A 19,351-nucleotide genomic window follows, 5' to 3' on the forward strand; every position below is an offset into this window, starting at 1 on the left:
TAGAAAATTTCAAAAACACAGAACAGAGGAACTGTAATTTGTATTTAGTGAGATTCTCAAAGAAGGTATTTTACCAATAAGACAAGGAAGAGGATGTCACACTAAGTAACAAACAGAATTAGAAGTGGAAGGGAAGGAAAACATGTTGAGAATAGATCTAAAAGAGAATTGAGCAGATGGGAGAGCAGTAATCATCAAAAAAGAATGAAATTTCTTAATGTTTAGAAAGACTTGATTTTTTATTATTTTATAAATGTGCAGTGCCTGATGTTACTGGAAGCTGGGATAGTGGAAGGATGCAGGCATCAAACAAGTAAATATACAGATAGAATTACAAATTGTAATGTCCTGTGAGACAAAGGAAGAGAGTTCTGTGAAATCATGTTTAACCTGGGAGGTCAGAGAAGACATGGATGAAGTGGGTTTTAAGCAGGTACTTTAAGAATGAGGAAGAGCCAAGCAGACAAAAAATGAAGAGTGAATGGTATTGTAGAGCACCTAAGGCCAGAATGGTTTTGCCAGTTCTAAGAAAATGAAATATGTCAACGTGGTTGAAGCTTAATTAGTAAGGAGTAAGGTGGCATTTAAGGGAGGAGAGGAAGATGGGTCAAATTGAATATAGGCCTGATTAATATAGCTATTACAGGCCTTGTTCAAGGCTCTTTTTCCTAAGATAATTGGAAGCCAGTGAAGGGTTTGAAACCAGTTGAGCTGATGCCTGTTGTATCAGTGGTTTAGGAGAGGCAAGCCAGGAAGTGGCTAGTAAAAGAGATTTCTGGTAGTAGTCAGAGCGGTGGCTTAGAATTTAGTGGTGGTGGTAGTAGAAATGGTGAGAGAGTTCTGAAATAAAATTGCATGCTTTGATGACACATTGAATGCCAGGAATAAAACAGTGGTAGATTGTCAAGTGCTGGGTAGGAGTCATAAGGGGAAAAAAAATACCCCAAAATACTACCTGGGGTAAGAATACCAATGGAAATGACCTCATATATAATCATAAATTCATTCTTGCTTATGTAGAACTTAATGAACTGAACTGAAAATAACTAAATTGATACGCAATGCAAGAAATGTTATGTAGGATCTCTTCAAGGTGAAATTATGTATTCGGGGGCTTGCCTGAGGTAACAGACTTGAACTAGAAAAAGCAGGGGTATCATGATAAAAAAATCATGAACTTTCTGTTTGAATAATTTGTATGATATTTTTATCTGAAATTATTTGGAGTTTCTTTGGATAGTTGTTGTAATTATGGTGGTAGTTTTTTGGCTTTCAAGCTGTCTTTTTGACAAGCTTTCCTTTTTCTCCATCTCAGTATGACAACATTTTAATGGAAGAGGCTGCTCAGATTCTGGAGATAGAAACTTTTATACCTCTTCTTCTACAGGTAAGAAATGGAGATCTGAGACAAGGAAAGTAGAGTTTGAAGAATTCCGGGGGACAGTGTCGAAAAGCTACACAGTTTTGGGGTGCTAATTATCATAATTACATATTCTCTTTAACTTCATTATGTTTGCTATTCTATTTTAAGCCTATAAACGTCCTTTAATCTATTCACTGATTATTTAGTAGTTTGTTTTGTTTCCGGGAGTACTATTTAAAAATTCATAGTTTATCTTTAAGTTTTGAAAAGACTTAGTAATTTTAATCAAGAAAATTACATTGTTACGCCGTCTGGAGGGTAGATGAGCTATTTTTTTCTCTTCCTTTGTTAGAGTTGTTTCTAGACTTGTTTTTGATGTTCACTGAGTACATTGCTTTTCTTTTTTTATGCCTTAATTTTTCTGAGCGAAATGGTGATGTTTAAGAATGTTTTTTTATTGTACAATAGTCTTTACTATGGAAGAATTAAAAACAAAATGTGGAATTCCCAGTTTAAGAATAGAGACTGCTTTAATTTATAGATAAATTGGGTTCTAAAAGTTGTTTTAAGCCAACTTATTTGGGACTTAGAATGTGTTTTATCAGGGTGTGTTTCAAGGAATAAGATGTATAACGTAGCAAATCGAAGTAGTAGTGTGGGAAATTAAAGACATAATTTTTACTGCTTTGGAGATTTTCAGTCTGGCTCTTGGCATGATTGTAATATAGAGTATCTACTTTGACATCTGTCCATTTCAATGCTTGGGTATCTTTTTCTTTCTGTGCACCATTTACCCAATTCTGACCTGAGCCTCTCTTGGCTTGCCCTACCTGTTAAAGTAGGGTAATTCCATGCTCGCCTTCTCAATCCCTCCACCCTCCCTCACCCACTGTCAGTCATAAGGGTGATGGCACCTGTTTGTGGTTCACAAGTCATTCTATAAACTTTCCAGATTCCTCTCTGTGGAACTGGTGAATGAGAATTAGTAAGCCAGTAAAGCTGTTTTTTAAATAGCAGGACTCTTGAGCGATTGGTTAGAGACTAACAGGACAATATATTAATCAGAGTATTTTTGTCATCTCCTCATATTTCATTTCTAGAATCCTCAAGATGGTTTTAGCCGACTGAAACGCTGGATTATGATTGGTGATCATCACCAGTTACCTCCAGTCATTAAGAATATGGCCTTTCAGAAGTATTCAAACATGGAACAATCTCTTTTCACTCGCTTTGTCCGGGTTGGAGTTCCTACTGTAGATCTCGACGCTCAAGGAAGAGCCAGGGCAAGGTAAAGGAGCCTTAAGTACTCCCTATTTAAGGACCCCCAGCTCCATGATCCAACTGTTTGATAGTATGTTCAGTAGATTCTAGAATTCCCTGCTCTCTAGGAACCTGCCATCTACAAATCTGAAAGCACCTTTATTGCCTTGTGCATGGGGTGTGAACTGATCGAGTTATTTCCTACACTTAATTCACTGATACTAATTTACGTGAGTTGTAAACTAAAGCTTCTTTTCACTGTCCCTTGCCCTTTCTTCATGTCCCCAGAAGATACACAGTTAATACCATTTTGAAATCTAAAACAAAAGGTGAACAAGAGAAAAACACACCAGTTCTTACTTATATTAAGTGTATAGGCTCTCTCTCATAATTACCTCAAAGTATTCCTCAGTTTACAGACTTCCTTGATTTTTTTTTTTTAAGGAGTAAAGATAGCATTTACCTCATAAAACAAGTAATTTCATTTCTATAATATCATCAAGTCTGCTGACCTTTGGTTACTTAAAGCAGGAAGACAAGTTAAAAAAGGATTATTACTAAAAAGATGAGTGCAAAATAGTTAAACATGAAAATTAAAAGGAAGTACACACCACCTTAGGAATCCAAATTTTGCATCACTAATATTTCCTGTTTGGGGGCTGTTTATCTTTGGAAAGCTTATGTAACCTCTACAACTGGAGATACAAGAATCTGGGAAATCTTCCCCACGTGCAGCTCTTGCCAGAGTTTAGTACAGCAAATGCCGGCTTGCTTTATGACTTCCAACTCATCAATGTGGAAGATTTTCAAGGAGTGGGAGAGTCTGAACCTAATCCTTACTTTTATCAGGTAAGAAAAACATAAAACTTCTAAGTTTATTTTGCATTAACTAGCTGAATTGCTACCTAAATCAGTGCTGTTGAACCATTTGACTAGCCACTGAAAAAACAAAATTAAGTTGCCACCTCACAACAAGAATTCTGTTTCAGGTAGATTCAAGATATGTACACCAAAGAAGAGAAACTGTAAACACACTAGAAAGAAGAAGATAGTGATTTAACATATAATATATACATATATAGCATATATATATTTATAATAGATAACATTAGGGTGAGAAAGGTCTTAAGCTCATTACCAAAAGCAGAAATCATAAAGAAGAATGTTGATTGAGACCAAAATTTATTTCCAAGATTTAACAGTGGGTTGAATTCTGAATATATATATACAGAACTCCTATAAATCACTTTTTAAAATAACACCCCAACAGAAAAATGCAATAAGGATAAGAATATGCAGTTCACAAAAAAAGATCAGTAGCAAGTAAAAGTCACTAGACTGTATATTCACCTCTGATAATACTCAGTGTGGAGTGGGTTTAGGGAAATTTTATACTCATGCAATACTAGAAGGAAAGCAATTTGGTGAACAGATTGTCAGTATGTATTAAAAGCAGTATCCTCACTCTGAAGAATTTATCCTAAAAAATAAATGGGCAAGTTTGCAAGGACTTATATACTGAAATGTCCATCAGATCTTTTTCTTTTACTGCATATTATTTTAGAAATGAGAAACAACCAAAGTATCTATCAGTAGGGGTTAATTACATTAATACCTATTCCATATAATGAATAGGCATTAAGTATGATAATATTATAACTTCATTTACTGACAAGAAAAATGTTTATGCTATATTAAATGAAAAAAAAAACTAGGTTGTAAAATATATCATATAGGGTCCTGTGTTTTTTTTTTAAGATTTACTTATTTATTTATTTGAGAGAGAGAGTGAGGATGGGGGAGTATGGGCTGCAGAGGGAGAGGGAGAGAGAATCTCAAGCAGACTCCCCCCTGAGCATGGAGCCCAACACAGGGCTTGATCCTACAACCCTGAGATCATGACCCAAGAGGACATCAAGAGTCAGATGCTTAACAGACTGAGGCTCCCAAGCACCCTGTCCAATTTTATTTTTAAAGAGGTACAGCAAAACATGGAAGTTTATACAGATAATCTACATAAAAAGATCCAGCAGCATATACACCAAAAGGTTGGTTGGTTGATTGTTTTTTTATCTATACTAGTAGAACTAACACTTAAAGGTAGTTTGCTATCAGTAGACAGTGGAAAAATTCATACACATGTAGCTGTTTTTCTTTCCTGTCTTCCAAAGAACTAGAAAAGTTAAATGAAAGAGGTAACTCAGGCTGTGAGAGTATCACCAAGAACTAGAATATAAATGATTTTTCTGAAGGCGTTCCTGAATTGTACTTTTGCCTTTAAATGAAAACAGCTTCTTGTCTTTCTTTTTTGATTCATGTTATGTTTTATATTCTTGTTTTACTTTCTTCTCTCATCTAATGCTTCTAATTTAGTCTCTACTATACCGGACAGAGCAGCCTTGTGTGCACTTCCGCACTTTCAGATTCAGCTAAGCATGAACATAAGCCAGACCCACCAATTTGAGACCACATCCTCTTCCCACTTAAAGTGGTCTCTCTATAAGGAGAGAACAAACACAAAAAATACTAAGAAGTGTGAGGAAAAAGAAAAAAATATTGCCCCAACATTGAGAGTGCACTGCAGTACAGCTAGACACATACGCTATTAGACTGGATTTTCTACGGGCTTCTTAGTCGATGACTTTGCTTCTTTGTAGTAGTATTTCTTTTATACCTACAGTTGCAGTACACTGCAGCAGAATATTATTGATCTGCATTATGACTGTTGTGGACCTAGAAATATTAAGCCTTTAAGTTGGTAACTTTTATTTTATGATGATTCCGTATGTTGCTAATACATTTTAAGTGTCGAAGAGAAGTAATTACCAGATACTCTCTTTATTTATCAATGTTAACCTAGGATAGGATTATTCCTTAGTTTTATGAAAGGTGTTCACTTGTCCAAGTTGACTTCACTTCTTGAGGTGTGATAAATGAACAGTTGTGCCACTTACTCATTTTTTCTGCAAAATTGAAAAAGGAAATAAATGCATAATCTTATCATTTTTACATTACAGAATCTTGGAGAAGCAGAATATGTGGTGGCACTTTTTATGTATATGTGTTTACTTGGTTATCCTGCTGATAAGATCAGTATTTTAACAACATATAATGGGCAAAAGCATCTTATTCGTGACATCATCAATAGACGATGTGGAAGCAATCCATTGATTGGAAGACCAAATAAGGTAATTTTGTGAATATGATATGTTCTGTTATTCATCATGTTGGCAAGATGGGAAAATTTTATTTATTACGAGTTATTTATGTTGTTCTACTATGTCTCTTTGCTATCTTCTTTTAAGACATAAGAAAATAAAAGGAGCTATAAATAATTCTCTAGCAGTCCTGTCTGACAGTGTTACTGGTTTACTATGAACTTCTGTCTCAACTACCACATTGAAGATTTTGTTGATGGTAATCAGAAGTAAATGATCCTGAAACTTTTTGTTGGTAAAATGAAGGATAATAAAATTACATTATTTATGTACTGTTATAGTAGAAGTAGGATTGTAGCTTTTAAAAATTATTTTTCAAAGGTATAATTTATACTGTTTTATTGGTGTGTGTGGGAGTGTTTTTTCTTGAGAATAAGGGAAGATTGTAGAGTACCTTTGGATCTGAGGATTATTTTTTTATACTTTTATTTTTTGTGTCCTATGGAGTAGTATCAAGTAAGATGCTTGATTATATCAATAAAAGGCTGAAAGTTTAGAATAACAACTGTATTACTAATGATGAAATTAAGACTGGTTGTAAATATGGCTGTATAGAAGCTCTTTCACTTTTTCTTGGAAATCATCCAAGAATAGCAGGAAAATGGGAGGAGGGAGGGACAAATGACATTTTTGGTGAGATGACACAAATCAGAGGACTAAGATCAAGGAGAAAATTAGGAAAAAGAGAATTTAGAGGACCAGTCTTGAAAGTACCAGTGGAAACACTTTCTGAAGGTGAGTGGCATATTCTGACACACAAGAGCCATGTTCCTGTTACAGAACAGTGGGTGTGAAATTGGGGTGAGCAGGAGCCTTCCTGGTCCCAAACTAGTTCAAAGAAGTGGAGCCATGCTCCCCCAAAAGCAGACTTGTCTCTACAGTAGCAGAGGCATGTAGCTAATCTAAGAAACCACTTATTCAGTGATGAAGTAGAAAAAGGAACCTAGCACGAGCTCAATTTATATAGGGAAAAAAGGAGGACATCAGAACATACCGACAAGACATTTGCTTCAAAAACATGTTGGTCTGGAACAGATGAAAACTTTGAATACACATTTGGCTGTGAATTTTAAAATGCTTAATGAAGTAACCATTTCTGTGGGGGAAGGCTACAAAGCAGAGAAATTTAATAACTCAGGAAGAGATGAAATGTGAGCTGGAAGAAAATAAAAACACAGAAATGGAGACAAAGTTGAAAGGAGTACAAGGACATACTGAATGCTCCACATAGAAAGTGAAAATGAGAAACTAGTAACTTTGAAATGGAGACGGCTTAAAAGTAGAAGAACCTCAGTATCTGAGTCCTTTTATTTGTAACAGAAAAACTGAAATAATGAAGGAAAGTCTCCCCACCCCCCATCTCGTAACAAGAAGACAAAAGTGAAATGGTTCCAAGACTGGGTTCCAGAGTGACTCCATGGTGTATCAAAGACCAAGGTGTTCATTTCATCCTCTTCCTTTGCCATTGAGAGTGTGTGAGCCCAGTTCCCAGACAAGCTCTCCACATGGTCGGGTTGGCAACAGAAATTTCCAGGGAATATATCCCCACATAAGAGCAAAAGACTAAAATCCAAAATATACAAACTCCTGTAACAGTCATTGTTAAATAAAGACAGCCCAATACAGAACTGGCAAACGAATAGTCACTTCGTACGAGAAGACCTAGGAATGGCCAATAAGCACATGCAAAGTGCTTACCATCATTCTTTGTGTCAGGGGAATACAGATTAAAACTATAATGAGGTACGCTGTACACCAAATAGGTTGGCTAAAATTGACAAGATTCACAGTGTACCAGTTGTTGGCAAGGATGTGGAGCAATTGGAATCTGAATCTGGAACAATGCTAGTGAATGTGCACGGTGGTACAGCACCTTTGGAAAACAGCTTGACAGTTTCTTGTGAGGTTGAACACACCGTACAGTTCAGCAGGTTCACTCCTAGATGTTTATTCAAGAGCAGTGAAAACATAATGTCCACAAAAATACTTATACCATGAATTGTAGCTTTATTCAAGATAGCCCCAAACCAAATGCAAATTCCACAGCCACTGTGGAAAACAGTATGGCGGTTCCTCAAAAAGTTAAAAATAGATCTACTCTATGACCCAGCAAAGAATACAAAAGCACTAATTCAAAGCAGTACACACACCCCTATGTTTATAGCAGCATTATCTACAATAGCCAACTTATGGAAGCAGCTCAAGTGTCCATTGATAAATGAGTAAAGTAGGTGTGAGATATGTGTGTTTGTGTGTGTGTGCATGTATATGTGTATATATATATGCATGCACACACAATGGAATATCATTCAGCCATTTAAAATGAAATCCTGCCATTTGCAACAACATGGATGGAGCTAGAGAGTATAATGCTAAGCAAAATAAGTCAGAGAAAGACAAATACCATATGATTTCACCGATGTGGAATTTAAAAAATGAAACACGATCAAAGGGGCAAAAAGACAAATTAAGAAACACTCAGTTACAGGGGCGCCTGGGTGGCTCAGTGGATTAAGCTGCTGCCTTCAGCTCAGGTCATGATCCCAGAGTCCTGGGATCGAGCCCCACATCGGGCTCTCCGCTCTGTGAGGAGCCTGCTTCCTCCTCTCTCTCTGCCTGCCTCTCGCCAACTTGTGATCTCTGTCTGTCAAATAAATAAATAAAATAAATCTTAAAAAAAAAAAAACAACACTCAGTTACAGAGTGGGGAGGAGTATGGCGGGTTGGGTGAACTAGGTGATGCGGATTAAGGAGTACACCCGCCATGACAAGTTTCAGGTGATGTGTAGAATTGCTGAATCACTGTACTGTACACCTGAAACTAAAATAACACTGTATGTCGACTACACTGAAATCAAATTTTAAAACAAAAAAGCCCCAACCGGAAACAACCCAAATGACATGAATGGGTAAATGGATAATCAAATGTGGAATATTGTTCATTGGAATACTATTCAGCAGGCAAAAGGTATGAACTTCCAATGGACACAACACATGGATGAATTTCAAAAACATGCCAAGTGAAAGAAGCCAAACAAAAAAAGTATATGATTCAATTTTTAAGGAATTTTAGACCGGCAGAAAGTAATCTATAGTGACAGAAAGCAGATCAGTGTTTTCCCAGGGCTTAGGGATACAGTTTTGACTACAAAGGGGACTGGGGTAATGGAAATCTTCATTGTGGTGCTTATCTAGGAGCGTATATTGTCAGAATTTATCAAAGTAGATACTTCAAGTGAAAGCATTTTATTATATGTAAATTATACTTCTGTGAAGTTGATTGAAAAGAAATGCTTTGTAAAATTCCTTAAAGGTATGGACCGTGAATTATAGCTTATGCAAATAAGCACTTTAACTTTTTTTTTGTTGGGTTAGTGAAAAAGAAATAAATGCCTGAGTGCCAGTATTAGACTAAAACCTGCATGAACTTTCCTAATTGTATATATAGTTTCAAAGTGAATAAAAAGTGCTATGAAAATTATTTATTTTTTGTGTGTCAGAAGGTGCTATCCGTGAGAACTAAGAATATATTAAATAATAAGTGAGCATACTGAGTTATACTGCTGGGCATCAAACTGGGATACCAGGTCCCTGCGTCCAGCGTGTTGGGCAGTCTAGTAGGAGAAGACGGTTTATTCTATAGATAGTAATTTGGTTGTCAGCAGAGGTAAAGATCAGTGCTATAAGTGTAATAACAGGAACATAGCCTAATCTGGTTACTAAGGTTTATTTCATTGTGTTCATTAACTGGTTTTCTCAGTTCCAAGTATATGATCATGTTTCCTTTTCGGGTTGACTATTTAATGATAAGATTTTTATTTTTGAAATATTATTTCAATTCTCTCTGTAGAGTTTTATTTATTGTGCTTTTGAAAATATACCTTATTTCCCATTTTTTCTTCCTAGGTGACAACTGTTGACAGATTTCAAGGTCAACAGAATGATTATATTCTCCTTTCTCTAGTAAGAACCAGGGCAGTGGGCCATCTGAGGTACATAAAGAAAACTTTTAATATCATTGAAATTTATTATCTGCTTCAATTTTGAACTTCTTATTAATTGTTATGGCAGCATTTGGCTTGGCAAGCTTTTTGTTGGAGTATAACAATACCAGATTCTTTGTAGAGTTAACTATTGTCATTGCTTCTGAATTTTTTCAATCTTAAATATTTTAGTACATTTACTTTTTAGTCTTCAGTAACACTCAGAGATAGGATTTTATTATAAAATCTTAGTATCTTATATTTGTCGGAAGCAGTGTCAGAAATTTAAAAAGGTAAGGTGGTAAAAGGAGTCTTCAGAGTACATTTTTCATTGCACAGGATTTCTGACTTTTTTTTCCCACGCAGTCTTTCAGCTTCACTGTTAGAGGATAAAGGAACCATTTGTTCTCCCCGGATTAAGAACTGTCAAAACAAACAATAATCTTATTTTTACCATTTATTGTGATGTATTTATGTGCTAGAGATTTATGGGAATAATATCTTCTTATTACAAAGCAGCCATTTAGTTTTATATAAACCTTCATCTCATACGACTTACTAACAAAACTAATGAGAGTTTGTTTTATTATTTTATTTGGTAGATATAAAGAGAAAAGTCTCTCAGCTCTCTCCAAGCTCTCATAATGTTGTCATTAAGTCAAAATCTATTTGGAGCTTAGCCCAGTGATCAAGTTCCATCAAACTGATAACTTTCATGTAAGAGTAAACAAAGATATAATGTTTTGAGAAATTGTTTCAAAACTATTGCATTCTAAAATAGTTTATTTTTGCTTACTTATCAAACATGTATTTGGAGACAAACTTTTCTAAAAAGTATTTCCTTTTCCACATTAAGATCTATAGCTGCTGTTTGAATGGGGCATCATTATGATTTACATATTTAAAATCTCCAAAACTCACAGTATGAATATATGAATAATGCCTCGTCCCCTCCCCATCTTTTTTCTTACTGTGTCATGCTTTTGCCTTTTTCACACTTAATGACTTGACTTCGTGTTCCATAATTCTAATGTAGCTACTTTAAATCAGTGCATTAGTCACGATTCCCCTCCTCCCCACAAAAACAAAAACGTGAACATAGAGTTTAGTGATAAAGCAGTAACTTTACTTGGTTTAACTAATCACTTGATATTAACTTAATGTTTATTCTGAATTTCAGTTTTTAAGATGCTTAACTTTTATTGCCATAGCTTAACAGGGATATTTAGTAGAATAAGTTAAAAAAAGAAGAAGAAGAAAAGCTGCATACAGATGTTACTAATCTTGAACTGTGCTAATTTTGTTTCCCAAAGGGATGTCCGTCGCTTAGTGGTGGCCATGTCTAGAGCCAGACTTGGACTGTATATCTTCGCAAGAGTATCCCTCTTCCAGAACTGTTTTGAACTAACTCCAGCTTTCAGCCAGCTCACTGCCCGTCCACTTCATTTGCATATTATTCCGACAGAACCTTTCCCAACCAGTAGAAAGGTAGGCCTCTTTCTTCATCGTATAGAGCAGCACTCTCCAGTAGGTGATCCCAGTAGCTAGGAACAGCATTGCGTAGATCATCCCATCAGTGGTTTAGAGCGCTCCCTACACTGTGGAACTGAATTAGATTTTCTGTGTAAAATAATAGTACATGCTAACGTTTATTGAAGACTCACTATGTATCATGCAATTAGCTCTTCCTTATTAATCCCATTTTAAATATGAGGAAACAGGATTAGCAAAGTTAAGTAGTTTGGTCATGCATCTCATAGATGGAGAATCCAAGATTTTAAAACCCAGGCAGTGTGACTCCAGAATCCATGTACTTTACTGCCTCTGTTCAGCTTTTTAGGGAGAACTTAACTAATTGATGACAGAGTAATAAATGGCTTACCTGTTAGAGAACCCTGAAGAAACCTACACTTTGGAGGACAAAGGAGGGAACAGCAACAAAGGACCTACTCAGAAGTGCCACTCCCCTCCCTCCTTATCCTTGTACCCTTTCCCTATCTCTCCTCCTTGGTCCCCCTTCCCACCCCCTACCCCAGGCCCTTTAGTTTCTGGTTTATCCTTCCTATATTTCTTTTGCATAAAGAAGCAAATACTTATTTTCTTATATTGTTTTCTTTCTTTCATAAAGGTTAGCATGCTAATCTTTAGGTTGTGACTTTGGGGCTTTGCATTTTTAATGCAGTGTCTTAGAGGTCCATTTAGATTTTAAATAAAGCTGTTTTGTGTTTTTTTTTTTAATTTTTACTTATTTTTTAAATTTCTTTTTAGTGTTCCAGAATTCATTGTTTATGCACCATACCCAGTGCTCCATGCAATATGTGCCCTCCTTAATACCCACCACCAGGCTCACCCAACCTCCCATCCCCCTTCCCTCCAAAACCCTGAGTTAGTTCCTCAGAGTCCACAGTCTCTCATGATTCATCTCCCCCTCCGATTTCCCCCGATAAAGCTGTTTTAAATGTTCACAGTACACTTCTTTCCCTCCCTCTGAAGAAAAAGATGAAATTACGTGTGTTTGTTTTATAATAAGGCTGAGTACATTTTTTTAAACATTTTTTCCTTGGAAGATGCCTCTCTGCAGGAATAGAGGGATAAGGGTGGAATGATATGATGGGGTGGGGCCCTGTGAAGCCTTCAGTGTCAGCCTCCGAGGTCTGGACATGGTCCTGTAGCCCTGTGTTTCTTAATCTTTTGTGGGCTGATTATTACACAAGCAGGTTCCTAACACAAGATCTGAGGCACAGCCTTCTTATGCAGAGGCCGCAGGGACATGTCTGGGGGCACATGGAGGTCAGGGAGTGCCAATGAACAGAAGGCTTGAAAGCCAGTGCTTTACCCGAGACCTGGGGTGCTAAGGGCTAGGAGCAGCTCCCTATCTTCTGCTCAAGAGACTGTGTTGGAGGCAAAGAGGGCCACACAGCTGGTGCTGCGTCTCAGAAGAGGCAGCTCCCAGCGGAGCCCTGGGAAAATACGCAAACACACACAGAACTTCCCATGTTGTGAAGGCCGTGTTTTGTAGTTGTAACAGCAGTGCTGTCTTTGCACACAAGTGTGACCCTCGCAGAAAGTGACTGCTATCAAAAGAATATCTGCCTACATGTAATACTGCCATCCTGCTTAATTCTGAGAAATTCTATTTAATACATTCACTGTTGCTAATGTTATGTGTGCTGATTTGTTACTTTATGGTAAAAGCCCTTTTTCTTGATAGAAGTTTTTTTACCTTTGTGGTTTTCTGAACTGCGTCTATGGTAAGAAAGGGTGAGACTTTATAAACATAATGACTATAAATAGGAGATGTGTTCATCTTTATTTGAGGATAGTTTAGGGAGAAGTGCAGATTGTTTACCGTCCTCATTTGCTTTACCACTTTACCTGCGCTGGTGGTTGTCAGAAACCACTGCAGCAGCAGCCCGTCGTTCTCTGGCAGACCTACTGAATCCCAGGCCCCGGCAGCTGGCCGCACACCTCCACAAGTGAGCAGTCTGCCCCAGACAGTTCGGAAACATACCGCGAAGTTTGGACTTTACTATTTGACCATGCATTTTATTAGTTAAAAAAACCTTTTAAATATAAACCCTCATGACTAACAGTTTGTGTATTAAATAATAGTAATGTTAGCTTATTTTTAAAGAAACATAAGTAGGAAAAATAGTTTTGATGTTTTCCTTCTGAGTAAGCTTGAAAATTGCCTTTGGAGCATACGCAGTGTTAGGGACCATGCTTTAGGCCATGTTGACTTTTCTCTCTATTCAAATGATCTTATATCTCTTGCTCTTCCACATGGGTTCCTAGACCCAAACTCCTTATCTTACTTGCCAGCCTGATATTAAAAGGTGGTAACTCTTAGTTCTCTTTGAGTCTCTACCTTTTGCTAAATTTAAATTGAATCTTTTCTCTTTATGAAGTCGTTACTGGGCTCTCACTCACACTGACATCTTAATGTCCTGGTACTGTTCTGATGTCCTTCAAACCCTAGTAGTGCTTGTACATAAGATGGAGACATGGGCATCTGGAATGTTCACTTTTAGCATATCAGCTTTCTCACTGTCCTTAACTTTCTCTTTGCTTTTTAGAATGGAGAGCGACCATCTCACGAAGTACAGGTAATAAAGAACATGCCCCAGATGGCGAACTTTGTATACAACATGTACATGCATTTGATACAGACTACACATCATTATCATCAGGTGAGTTTTGTCAAAATTCATTCTTATTTTTCTTGTACAAAGAATCTACTTCTTTGCAGACTACATCTTTAAAGTACTCAATTCCTCATGGGAATCCAGCTAAGCCATCCAAGGTTGTTGTTAATTCATGTAACATCCATTTTTTTTTTTAAAACACCTTTGTGTAGATATAATTTGGCCTACAATAAATTCCAAATATTTAAAGTATACAATTTAATATGTTCTGACATATGTAAATACCTGTGAAACCATCACCACAATCAGGATAGTGAACATACCCATTATCTCCAAAAGTTTCCTCATGCCCCTTGGTAACCTTTCTCATCCTTCACCAGTCCCTTTCCTGACTTCTGCAGGCAACCAAGGATCTTACCCTCAATCTGTGGCCACTCTTTACTGCCAAATAGTATTCCATTATAGGGACCTACCAGGTGTACCCATTGACCTGTTGATGGACATTTGGGTTCTTTCCACCTTTGGCCATTACAAAGAAAGCTGCTGTGAATATTCTTGTCCCAGTCTTTGTATGGGGAGCGGGGTGGCAGGGGAGGAGGGGCGCATGGCGCACGTAAAATCCCTAGCAGCAGAATGGCTGAAAAATAGAGAATATGTGTTCAGTTTTTTAAGAAAGTGCCCACTCATTTTGCTAAGTAGTTGCACCACATTCCCAGCAGCAGTGTTTGAGAGCTGTGGTCGCTCCACATCCTCATCCACACGTGTTATGGGTGGCCTTTTTTATTTGGCCATTCTGAACGGGAGGCTAAACGTGTAGAGCTGCTCCAGTGTCTGGTTGAGTGTGGACAGAAGCTTCGTGCCCTGCCATGGTTTTGTCTGAAGGCTTGTTCCTCCCCACCCCTCACACATCTCCTTGACTGAGGTTGGCCCTTCAGTTGTGTCAGTCAGTCCTAATCAGCCACTGTTTTTGCAGAAGTGTTACAGCCAATTTATTTGCTAAAAAAGCTAATACATTTTCATATTATTTTCTTCTCTGAAGATGTAATACTTTGATCTTTGGAGTCAGCAAGACCTAGGCCATTGCCATCAGAGTTATGTCTGTAATATAAAGTGGCCAGCAGTGTTTTAGAGCACTCTGGATTGAACAGTATCTATTAGTAAGATAATGTGAGAGCTTAGCTTTGTAAGCCAGTGTTTTTTTCATCTAAGTTCATACTGATGTTTTCTTTTTTTTCATTAGACTTTATTACAGCTACCACCTGCTATGGTAGAAGAAGGTGAGGAAGTTCAAAGTCAGGAAACGGAGTTGGAAACAGAAGAGGAGGCCAATCCTGCTCAAACAGACCTATCCAGTCTGACAGATGCCACCTCCTGTCAAGAATCCTCAGCCTCTCTGAATGAGACCACCTGCAGTCAGACTGAGAGCACCCCCACTCAGACGGGAGCTAGGTGCAATCCAGAAGCCACCCCTGCTGCATCTGATGTCACTGCTGCTGTGGCAGGACCTATAGCCGTACCAGCAGAGGCACATGCCCCTCAGGATGTCACACCGGCCCCACAGGAGACCAAGTAGCCCAACTGTGGCCTTTCTTGGGGGGACATTGCTTTCATAAAGTCCAACTAAAGCTACTTTCTGTATTTTATATTTGCTTCTGCTCTTTTAGGGTACTAATTTGTGTTCAGTCCTAATTTTTGGTCACCAATCTCAGTGTTTGTCTTCTTGGATATATTTAAAAGAAAATTGTATGTGTGTGAACAACTTCAGTTTAATTTGTTCAGTCAGAAGGACAAATAGCCATTCCTTTGATGTTTTTATAATTGAATGTATCTGTAATTATATTTACATTAAAAGAATTTTCTGTAGAATACACAAGACATACTTTCTATTTTCAGTGAACTTCTCTAAAGAAAAGGACAGAATACACCAAAATTAGCTCTAAACTCCCTTAAGTAAATGTTCAAATTGGGAGGAAGTTGTTTTTTTTCTCATAGTATCAGAGACTCAAGTTGTGTTAACTTTTTTCCTCCCTTTCACATGTATTTTCTTCCTCAGAAGTCTCATTATGTGTTAGAACCACCTAGGATGTCTGTTTATTCTTGGGGCCACTCTAGACTGAATGAATCAGAATCTCGGGGTTAGAGCCCAGGTATCTGTATTTTAGCAGGTGCTCCTGATGTTTGAGTTGCTGGCGGAATGGCATCAAATCAAGCTGTAAGGCTGAGCCAGGATGTGTCATGCATCTAAAGCAAGAAGAAGCTGGCAAATCCATCTGGGCAAGAAGAAAGATCCAGAATCCGGGCAGTGAAAGTCAGTGAACTTAACTCCCCCAGATATCTTTTTTTTTTTTTTTAAAGATTCTATTTATTTACTTGACAGCGATCACAAGTAGGCAGAGAGGCAGGCAGAGAGAGAGGAGGAAGCAGGCTCCCTGCTGCTCAGAGAGCCCAATGTGGGGCTCGATCCCAGGACCCTAAAATCATGACCTGAGCTGAAGGCAGAGGCTTTAACCCACTGAGCCACCCAGGTGCCCCAGATATCTTATCTTATACCCCAGATATCTGCTTATCTTGATAGATAAGCAGCCACAAGGAGACCTTAAGGTAGAATGTGCTCGAGATTTGGGAGGGCAGAGATACTAGGACCTTGCTACTCAAGTGGGGTTTGCAGACCAGAGGTACCAGCATCCACTGAGGCTCGATGAAACTGAAGCAGTTTGCACTGTCCCCCAGACCTCTTAAATCTGAATCTCCTCCTCAGCAAAGTGCCCAGGTGATTTATATGCACTCTGTAATTAGAGAAGCATTGTTCTCAGATTGTTGTACTGTCCTCAACATGAATGAGCGAGGGGTAGAGTGATGATAAAGTACCAATAAATCACTGATAAAGTTAACAGTGAGTGTGACCGATGTTTTCTGACAGGGGAACCTCTAGCTTGCCTGCTTCTCTTCCCCATTTCAGCGTCTGCTAATGTGGCTGGTGGGGAGCATTTCCCTAAAGTATCCCCACTGGTGCCTCCACCTAAAGGCTTGACCATGTTCGAGGAACCTTGAACGAAGTAGGCAAGCACGGCACACGGCAGCTGACATGCCTCTGCTCCTGACATTTTGAAAGAATGAGTTCGAAAGGAGATGAAACTGAGAAAGTCAAGTCGATGACACTTTTGACTGACTAGTGTTTTCTCAGCTCTACCAGGCTGTGGTCAAGACGAGTCAGGCTTTCATATTATAAGGTGTGCTACTGCATCAGAACACAGCAGAAGGAAAGTGCACGCCAAGGAAGCGGTACTGGGAATCCTTGGTCTCTTCGTTACCAGAATAAGGATTGAGCCAGATAGTCTGTTACATAATTTCTCAGATGATAAGAATTTGGAAGCAGGTGTTGTGGGCATCTGTATGAGGAAGAGCACTCAGAATTATTTTCATCTATGAGTATTCTAGTATCAGCCGAAGCGAGAGGGAAAGAAGCCTTATTACTGTGTTTCCTGGAAAAGATGAATTTTTCTCTCTACCCTTTAGAGGATATGAATCATGATACCTGCAACTAAAATAAGCAAACAGTTACTCCGCTTTCTCATTAAGTAAACCATTTTTCCAGACGCTATGTATCATTCTGTCTAGGTAGTGACTTGCTTTTTTCTTTGCTGTTTGATTTTCTGTCACACTAAAAAGAAAATTTAACCAGAAGTCCTTCACCTTTCTCAAAGAAATTTTAAAAGAGACAATGATGGTGGGATTTGAATTACTTTAAATTGTTTTTTCCCAGGAATGGTGAATGAAATTACGGAATTTTTAAAGAAGCTTAAGAGATCAGTTCTTACTTTAAACAATGAGGAAACTGAGTCAGATAGTCTTAACCAGGGTGGCAACTGCGAAAGAGGGGGTAGAATTCAAGTCTGCAGTCCTAGGACAGTGTTTTGTTTACTGTTATTTTCAATCAAGCGTACAAGTATGACCGCTTCATAAATTCAAGAGTTTTCTAGTGAGATGAGAGACACAGGTACTTCAGCTATGTGGCCATTTCAGATTAGTGTTCTCATTGCCCTCCATCCTGTTTTTCAGATCTGAATATGTCATGATTTTGGAATCTATTTTTAAAAGCAAACCAAAAAGATGTATGCAAGAGAATGAGCATGAAATGAAGCAATTCAAATATTTAGACTTTTTTCCACAAAATGCTGAGTTAAGGAAGTTCATTACCAGCCGTTGAGAATAAATAGCTCCATTGATTTGGGCAAATGAATGAGTTGATCTAAACATTATCAGGTCTCTTGAAGTTAGTGTGATGATAAAATTGAGATGTTGCACTAGATACAGAGAAAAATGGCATAAATGGGTCATTTGTGCTCCTATATAAATGGAGTTTTTTTATGATCAGGAAACAGCATGCTATTGTAAAACTTGACTTTGGACTCATGTAGACCTGGCTCAAATTTTTCTCATTTGCTCATCAGCATTTAGTTTGACCTTAGATATGTTTTATAACCTTTCTAAGCCCCAGTTTCCTTTCTTCTCAAAATTGGAAAAAGGTCTCTTTGTTAATGAGGGAATGTTTGAAAGTATCTGGCACCTGGGTGCCCAGTAGATACTAGCCCTTGTCTCTCCACATTTTTTTTCCCAAATCCTTGAGACAGTAGAGGGTATTGCCAACCAATCCTCTGACTTGGGTAATTGATTATCTTTGCCCCTCTTCCAAGAGCATGGAAGATGATGAAGAAGGGGACACGTGGTAGCAGTTGACAAGGAAAGATCAAGAATCAAGTCTACTTGAGGACGGTCTCGGCTGAAATTAAAATTCTGACAGAACAGGATAACCAGAAGGAAGACACTAGGCACCATCATGTGTCTGATGACATCTGTCTGTTCTGAATCCTGCACTCCCCAACCCCAGATCACATAATTGTTGAATTTAGTTAGCTCTGTGACTTTGAATGTGCCTTTTCCTTTTTTTAAATTTTTTTTATTTTTTCAGTGTTCCAAGATTCATTATTTATGCACACGCCCAGTGCTCCACGCCATATGTGTCCTCCTTAATACCCACCACCAGACTCACCCAGTCCCCCACCTCTTCCCCTCCAAAACCCTCAGGTTGTTTCTCAGAGTCCACAGTCTCTCATGGTTCGTCTCCCCCTGTGATTTCCCCCAGTTCACTTTTCCTTTCCTTCTCCTAATGTCCTCTGCGTTATTCCTTATGCTCCACAACTAAGCGAAACCATATGATAATGGACTCTCTCTGCTTGACTTATTTCACTCAGCATAATCTCTTCCAGTCCCATCCATGTTGTTACAAAAGTTGGGTATTCATCCTTTCTGATGGAGGCGTAATACTCCATCGTATATATGGACCATACCTTCTTTATCCATTTGTCTGTTGAAGGGCATCTT

At 38.1% G+C, this 19,351-nt stretch overlaps 1 protein-coding gene across 1 annotated transcript in view; it reads left to right on the top strand.

Annotated features, from left to right (window-relative positions):
* The window catches only part of AQR (aquarius intron-binding spliceosomal factor), a 101,146-nt gene extending 85,307 nt beyond the window's left edge, over positions 1–15,839 (top strand). The window contains exons 28-35 of the mRNA XM_032856905.1: positions 1,316–1,387; positions 2,464–2,651; positions 3,301–3,472; positions 5,641–5,811; positions 9,748–9,833; positions 11,138–11,312; positions 13,901–14,014; positions 15,210–15,839. Of these exons, the coding sequence (XP_032712796.1) occupies positions 1,316–1,387; positions 2,464–2,651; positions 3,301–3,472; positions 5,641–5,811; positions 9,748–9,833; positions 11,138–11,312; positions 13,901–14,014; positions 15,210–15,542 (1,311 nt within the window). The 3' untranslated portion in view covers positions 15,543–15,839. The remainder of the gene's footprint in view (positions 1–1,315; positions 1,388–2,463; positions 2,652–3,300; positions 3,473–5,640; positions 5,812–9,747; positions 9,834–11,137; positions 11,313–13,900; positions 14,015–15,209) is intronic.
* The last annotated feature ends 3,512 nt before the right edge of the window (positions 15,840–19,351 follow it).

This window comes from Lontra canadensis, unplaced genomic scaffold, assembly GCF_010015895.1.
Source record: "Lontra canadensis isolate GAN:19392208 unplaced genomic scaffold, GSC_riverotter_1.0 scaffold12, whole genome shotgun sequence".
Taxonomy (NCBI): Eukaryota; Metazoa; Chordata; class Mammalia; order Carnivora; family Mustelidae; genus Lontra; species Lontra canadensis.